This window comes from Silene latifolia, chromosome 7 (genome assembly GCF_048544455.1).
Source record: "Silene latifolia isolate original U9 population chromosome 7, ASM4854445v1, whole genome shotgun sequence".
NCBI lineage: Eukaryota > Viridiplantae > Streptophyta > Magnoliopsida > Caryophyllales > Caryophyllaceae > Silene > Silene latifolia.
This window is the reverse complement of record NC_133532.1, coordinates 100,283,991-100,291,492: the sequence shown is the minus strand read 5'-3', so window position 1 is coordinate 100,291,492 and position 7,502 is coordinate 100,283,991. Positions and strand designations below refer to the sequence as shown.

The 7,502-nt window shown below is 37.9% G+C and overlaps 2 protein-coding genes across 4 annotated transcripts in view; one reads left to right on the top strand and one right to left on the bottom strand.

Annotated features, from left to right (window-relative positions):
* Positions 1-289: 289 nt before the first annotated feature.
* Positions 290-4,027, top strand: LOC141592401 (carotene epsilon-monooxygenase, chloroplastic). 2 transcript variants are annotated; one of them, XM_074413040.1, is made up of 10 exons: positions 290-871; positions 1,277-1,573; positions 1,835-2,032; positions 2,202-2,303; positions 2,633-2,773; positions 2,863-2,970; positions 3,344-3,426; positions 3,512-3,674; positions 3,832-3,914; positions 4,000-4,027. In XM_074413040.1, exons 1-9 carry the CDS (start codon positions 377-379, stop codon positions 3,883-3,885), a joined length of 1,641 nt encoding a protein of 546 aa, XP_074269141.1. In that variant the 5' UTR covers positions 290-376; the 3' UTR covers positions 3,886-3,914; positions 4,000-4,027. The 2 variants fall into 2 exon arrangements, with proteins under 2 accessions (XP_074269141.1, XP_074269142.1); XM_074413041.1 differs by having other exon boundaries at positions 3,832-3,900; positions 4,000-4,026.
* Positions 4,028-4,685: 658 nt separating this feature from the next.
* LOC141592400 (protein SHOOT GRAVITROPISM 6) overlaps positions 4,686-7,502 on the bottom strand; it is a 36,868-nt gene continuing 34,051 nt past the window's right edge. For both annotated transcript variants that reach the window (XM_074413037.1, XM_074413038.1), the window contains exons 46-51: positions 7,138-7,236; positions 6,930-7,001; positions 6,694-6,779; positions 6,521-6,614; positions 6,103-6,210; positions 4,686-5,256 (exon numbers count right to left, since the gene is read on the bottom strand). In XM_074413037.1, the coding sequence (XP_074269138.1) occupies positions 5,098-5,256; positions 6,103-6,210; positions 6,521-6,614; positions 6,694-6,779; positions 6,930-7,001; positions 7,138-7,236 (618 nt within the window). In that variant the 3' untranslated portion in view covers positions 4,686-5,097. The remainder of the gene's footprint in view (positions 5,257-6,102; positions 6,211-6,520; positions 6,615-6,693; positions 6,780-6,929; positions 7,002-7,137; positions 7,237-7,502) is intronic.

The following is a 7,502-nucleotide window of genomic DNA, read 5'->3' as shown; positions in this document are numbered from 1 at the left end:
TCCTGTGGTTATCGTCATATTGAAGCAACTACCGAAAATCTAAGTCTGGTCCTTCAAGTCTGCGGTGGTTTTGCTATGGATCAAGACGCTAAAGCAATTACTTTATCCTTGCACTCTTTGGTTTTTTCACTTCATTGTATTTCGATAAGTCACCGTCCTAAAAATCTTAATAGGGTCGCTCTCCCCATCGCTAAATCAACTATGATCTGACTCTATTTTATCTCGCTGTCACAGAAAAAAAAAGAAAAAGAAAAAAAAAAAAAAAAAAAAAAATCATAGGTAGCACTTAGCAGCTCAGTAGCTGAGCACCCTACATTTGTGATGTAGTAACCCGCGAAACGCAATCTAAACTCCAACCACTCGAGAATCAGCCATCATGTCCACCTTCACTCCCCACACCTTCACCTCACTCTCTTCCTTCCCAAAACCCAAAACCAACTCCAGACCCCGCAGCACCTCAACCCACTTCAGCCGCACCATAATATCCTCCTCAAAGCCCACCAAACCAAAGCCCACCTCCTCCTCTTCCTCGGGCTCATGGGTCAGCCCAGATTGGCTAACCACCCTAACCCGGTCCATAACCTCAAGCAATGACGACTCAAACATACCCATTGCTAGTGCTAAACTGGATGACGTGTCTGACCTACTTGGTGGGGCCCTATTCTTGCCGTTGTTCAAATGGATGAACTCATATGGGCCCATCTATAGACTTGCTGCTGGGCCCCGCAACTTTGTTGTGGTTAGTGACCCTGGTATTGCTAAACATGTGCTTAGGAATTATGGGACTAAGTATGGAAAGGGACTTGTTGCTGAAGTTTCTGAATTCCTTTTTGGTTCTGGTTTTGCTATTGCCGAGGGCTCTCTTTGGACGGTAACTCCTTTCTGATTACCATTTTACATTTTTGAACCTGGGTTTTGAGTACCATCTTGTTCACAGATATTATAGTCCATGTTATATCCAAATCACAATGTAGCTACTAGCTAGCTCGCTTTGGGCATTGACTTGCTATTGTTTCAAAATTGACATATAGTTCATGTTATATCCAAACACAATGTGGCTAGCTCGTTTTGGGCATTGCCTTGATATTGGTTCGAAATTGACATATATATATATATATATATAGTCAGATGTATATATCACAATTGCCTTGACAAATCCATTTACTTAGTTGGGTAAATCTCAATTACTATGAATGATTCATATAACATGAACTATATGTCAATTTTGATTCATATACAAAGCCTCGTAAGTGTAAAAACTAATCTTTTTTTATAGGCGAGGCGCAGGGCTGTTGTTCCATCACTTCATAAGAGATATCTATCAATTATAGTTGATAGAGTTTTCTGCAAATGCGCTGAAAGGATGGTAGAGAAGCTGAAAGCTAGTGCCTCGACTGACACCCCTGTGAACATGGAAGCCGTATTTTCACAACTTACACTTGATGTCATTGGTCTATCACTATTCAACTACAATTTTGACTCTCTAAATACCGACAGTCCTGTAATTGATGCTGTTTACACTTCACTCAAGGAAACGGAGGCTCGTTCCACTGACATCCTACCTTACTGGAAGGTGAAACTTTGCTGCTGCTTTAATGCCCATTATTTTTGTGACAGTCTAACCTGAAAACTTGGTTATTAATTCGCTCAACCACAAGCAATCACGAATCCATTCATGTTGTGTAGCGTACCCATATTACATAATTGTATCGTAATGCACAGTCTACTAAGTGCGTACTGCGTATTCAGATCAAATTTGTAGTGGTGCCTACTACTAATTAGTAATTAGGCAAAAATATTGACCCTTCTTTGTGTGTCTGGGGTTCTTCAACAGGTTAAAGCTTTATGTAAAATAATTCCACGACAAATAAAAGCTGAGAATGCAGTTACTGTGATCAGGGAAACTGTTGAAGAACTTATTGCAAAATGTAAGGAAATTGTGGAAGCTGAAGGTGAAATGATTGATAATGAAGAGTATGTCAATGATGCTGATCCAAGTATCTTACGTTTCTTGCTGGCTAGCAGGGTTGAGGTTTGTTTGCGCTTTATAATATATCCTATGTTGTGCTTTATAATGATATTCAACCGTAACATCTTCCATGTGTTTTGCAACTCCTGTGATCTGTATTTACTTCAACTGTCGGTACCTTTCTCAAGGATCACTGCATCATGATTTCATGTATATTTGTTTTATGTTGCAGGTCTCAAGTATACAACTGCGAGATGACCTCTTGTCAATGCTTGTTGCTGGACATGAAACTACTGGTTCAGTTTTAACCTGGACAGCTTATCTTTTAAGTAAGGTATTTGCTGCATCTCAAGACTAATGAGTTGAATACTCACTCCATTCATTTGGATTCACTACATTTCCAAATGCCAGAAATCTTAAGAAAGGAGACACTGAGAAGGGTATGTATGTCAAGTGGATTGAGAGTGTAAGTAACTAGGTGAATGGGCAACGGAACCACAGATTTTTGAGAGGGAATTTTTTTTTTTACTGTCAAAATTTTCCCGTAAGTGGAAATGTAGTTGGTTGGTTTGAATGGCTAAAAATTGAAAATTCATTAGATTCAAATTGAACGGAGGGAAAAGAAGCTCAAAATTAAGAACGGTTCTCAAAATTATTTTTCAGGATCCTTCTTCCTTATTAAAAGCTCAAGAAGAGGTTGACAGGGTTCTACAGGGAAGGCCTCCTTCATATGAAGATACAAAAGAGCTCAAGTTTCTGACACGCTGCATTATGGAATCAATGCGTTTGTATCCTCATCCTCCAGTAGGTCTCCTTCTCTTTTGATCATGTAGTATAAAAGGCTTAACATACATATACTGAACAACTAACCTAAGGTAAACCACACACCTAAGGTTTTACTGCGAAGAGCTCAAGTGGATGATACCCTTCCTGGAGACTACAAGGTCAATCCTGGTCAAGATATAATGATATCTGTATATAATATCCATCATTCAGCTCAGGTATATTTGTTTATTTGACTTCTCTGGTCATGATATGTTTTTATTTCTGGAAAACTATATTTATTATTGCTGCTCATATGACGTATCATCAAGGTTTTTAAAGTTAATTGGAGATTGGAGATGTAGCAGCCCGCTACATTACAGTTATTTATCGACCTGATGCAAATAAGATTGAACCAATGATTGATATTGTTGTGGTTTCTCCTCATGTATTATCCTAAATGGCTGCAAACTGATAAATGATATGCATCATACAATGTGTTCAGGAAGATGCATTTTCATGGACTTAAAAAAGTGTTCAATGTGAATTCAGTTCTGCTAAACCATTATTTTGCAGCAATCTGCGCCTCCTAACAAATTCGTATTTTGAAAGGTGTGGGAGAGGGCAGAGGAGTTTATTCCAGAACGGTTTGATTTGGATGGTCCGGTTCCTAATGAAACAAATACTGATTTCAGGCATGTTTTTTCTTAACCCTTTATATAAATAGACAAGATTTTTGAAATGTTTTTTGTATATCAAAACATTTTACGTCGTTTGCAGGTTTATACCATTCAGTGGAGGGCCTCGTAAGTGTGTAGGTGATCAATTTGCTTTACTGGAAGCTATTGTGGCTCTTGCAATCCTTCTCCAGAACATGGATTTTGAGTTGGTTCCAGATCAGGACATTACTATGACTACTGGAGCAACCATCCACACTACAAATGTGAGTCTTTTCTGCCACACTTCCAACTAATCAACTTTGTTTTACATACATGATACATTGATGCATACACACTTGTCTGAAATCAACCATGGTAGAGACCATATTGTTACCTTGACCATATCTACTCAATTTTGGGGCTGATCTAAATTTGTTGCAGGGCTTGTACATGAGACTGAAACAACGTGCAAGGGACCCTGTATTCGCTACATGATTTCCTACTATAAGAGTACAAAATCACCGGTGAACTGAGTTTTTTTTCTTATTGTTGGACAGTTTAATCTCATTGTTTCATTGTTCTTAACCTTAGTTTTCGTCGGCTTTGCAGAAGATCAGTATTTCCCTGAGCTAGTACATGATTTCGATTAAATCTCGATTTGCAGACACAATTGATCGTGTCTATATCTCGGCTATTGCACTATAATAAATAAAGGTAGATAGAGATGGAATGGGTGTAATATTTAACTACTATAAGAGTACAAAATCACCGGTGAACTGAGTTTTAATTCCTACTATAAAGGCCAAGACGTTTATTGCATCCTGATGAAACCACGTCATCAACCCAACTTTTAATTTTTATATTTAAAAAAATTCTTTCTAATTGACTGTTACACAGTAATATAGAAAGGATGAGTTTCAGTTGGCATCTCAATTCTCAAAGCTGTTTGATCCAACATGAGGGAGGGGGTACTAATTAGTAATTACTATTAGGCGTAATATATGACTTGGTTGTAGGAATTTCGTTTTGGTAAATAGGCTTGTACTGTAATATATTCTTTGTATTGTAATCTCTCGCTTTCCTATACTCGTCACATGTATTATGTATTTGTCTACTGCGTAATGGAAATACAGAGGAGGACCTTGAGCTTTTGAGAGCACAAATGAGTCACATTTTCAATCAGATAGAACTACTGTAATTTGATCCATCTGGTTAGTTACGTACATCAGGCAGAAATTTTAACTGGGAAAGAATTACTGCAAGTTATGGACCAACAAGAGCAACAAAAAAAACACTAAGTGAACCCTCTTAACTGCATTTCTTATTCAACAACGAATCATATGAACACTTAATTAACACACTAATACAATGAAGCTCCGACTCTTGATGACGGTAGTAAACAAGACTCTACACATCTATTTGCATACATAATTACAAGTCCGTCTCTAAACCGTCTTTTGCTACTTACCACGGGACAAGACTAATTACTGTACATAATAATGCACATACCTATTTTAACGACCAACACCCACGGTAACTATTCTATTATTTTCAAGTGCTTAATTGCTTCACATACCGTTAGGGCTAAATCGTCTAGAATCCAGCTTGAGAAGATTTTGGCTTTGTGAGGCATAACTCTATCTAAAACTTTGTCAAAGTAGCTCAATTGTTTCCGTATACTTGCGACATCTCACAACTAACATGGTATCAATGGCTTTTCAAACTAGGATCTGCTTGATCAAGTCGAGCTGATCTCCATGAACTGTAATTCCCAGATTTCAATAATATCCCCAATGATGAAGAGCACGCTGCTCGAACAACAGCATCAGTCGAACGGTTCATTTTGCCAACTATCATGCCAAATACCTATACATTCAAAATTTATGAGATACTTCCTCTAAGCCTAATTTAGTGATTATGTTCCCATTTGACTTTAAGACCAGACTTTCTTGAGATTTTAAAACAATTATATTATTGTGAAAAATTATTAGTATTAAATGCTGATATTCAAAATATATTAGTATTACATTATAATATACCCATAATAAGTGTCTTTTGACTTCAAAAAGTCGATATGACGACTAACAAACTAAAGCTGGCAAAACTGACCCGAGCAAGCCTATCTGAACCGCCCAAAAACAACCCTAAATATGCTCAATATACGGTGAATCAGAGCAGTCCCGACCAGGTGGGGTAGGGTTGATCTGATAACTATTTGTCCCAGCTCGACCTAAACCAAAACCATCACGAGATAACTCGCAACCTGATACGGACTCAGCACGATAGGAGACAAGAAATCAGATTGAATCGACTTTTCTTTATTGGTTCAAGTTTATATAAATGCACCTATGTATAACTTTAACCTGAAATTGCCGGTCCACCCATGAAAACAAAAAAGATCAAAATAGATATTTATAATCAGACCTAATAACGACCCGAACTAAACCGAACCAGCCACCCAATGATGATCAGAACCCGACATGACCCGACCCGCTCAATGGCCAGGTAGTAATAAACCTTTTGCCCACAAACTCCTAGATAAAACTCAATGAACTGGCGATAAAGGTCCCGACATGCACATTGTTCTAGAGTAGGCTAGGGAATTCAATGCTCATCCTAGAATTAAACTTGATGACTACAACTGAATTAACACCAGAAAATAATGCTAAAGCACGTGGAGAACGATATTCATGCATCAGGATATTACATAACCTGTGAATAGTACAGAGTCAAAAGGCGTTGATCGTCCGTTTGGTAGAGCAAACGGCTGCAGAAGTATATAGCATTTGCCTGAATCACAGGCCAAGGAGCATCAAATGCCTGTGCATAAAAAAGGAGAACTCATGTCATACCGTACAGGGTTCTTGTAAGCAAAATATTTGGAAGAAGGAAAAATCTCAATTGGACAGCATTATCGGACAAGTGTAGCTTTTGCTGGCAGTATGAGAGTAATTTGGAAAAGGGCAAGGATAGATGGATATGGACAGTGTTATTCGACATCGCAGTGGATGACATGGAACATCAGATGCAAAAAGTTACAGAGAAGTCCAATTCCATTGTATTAAGGTTAGTATAACACTTTTACACACCGCTTATATCAAGTATGGAATACTTTCGAGCAATATCTGACCTGCATTAATGATGCCAAGTAAGTACCGATCCTTGAAGCCATATTTTGGCAAAAGTGCCTTGTTAAGTCCTTGATGAAGTCTTCATAGTCACTCCTATTAAAAAGCAAAATGAGACTTCACTGAAACAAAAAAATCCTAATCAAACAGGGTCATGTTGAAGCTTAAAACATACCGATGATCAGAATACAAATAATGGGCAGTAAAAAGTGACGAAGTTCCATCTATATCTATAAAATGACCAATCTGCTTCATTGTGTTCTGTCAAAAGAACAACACCGCATTAGTTTCTCCCTAAGAAGTCTTGTATTAGTATCGGAAGGTGTAAACACAATTGCAAACCGCTGTTAAGGACACAACAGAAAAGAAATTGGGAGAAACTCAAGTACAAATGACGGTGAACTGCTATACCCTGCAAGCCTGACGAGTGCTGACATCTTCATCATGAAGATGCAGAATCACACGTGGTAGAACAGCATGTACCTGAAATGGGTACCAACATTAGCTATGTTGGACATATAGCAACTACACAGCATGTATCTGAAATAGCTATCTCACAATTCAAGAAGCAGAACTAGTAACAAACTAAAGTATATATTTTTAGATAAATGGAAAGCACCTGCTCAAGGAAGGCATCACGTAGTGTATCTGTTGCAAACTTGCTTAATACTCCAAATGCTGCAATCGATGTAGCCCTGATTTTTGCATTCATGCATACCTGATCCAAGATATACACATCATCTTAGCTAAGACCGATTAGAGTAGAAAGACACAATCGAGAAAGAACACACCCACAATAACACCCACTGTCATCAATATGATAGAATGCAAGTGTCAAGATTTCCTCTATACAACTCATATATGCCATATTGGTTATTTAACAATTGACCAACGAGGAATACAAAGAGTGCAAGCTACAAGAGTGCAAGCTACGTTTATTCAATATATTACCCGATTTCAATGATTGTGATCATATCAACTAGA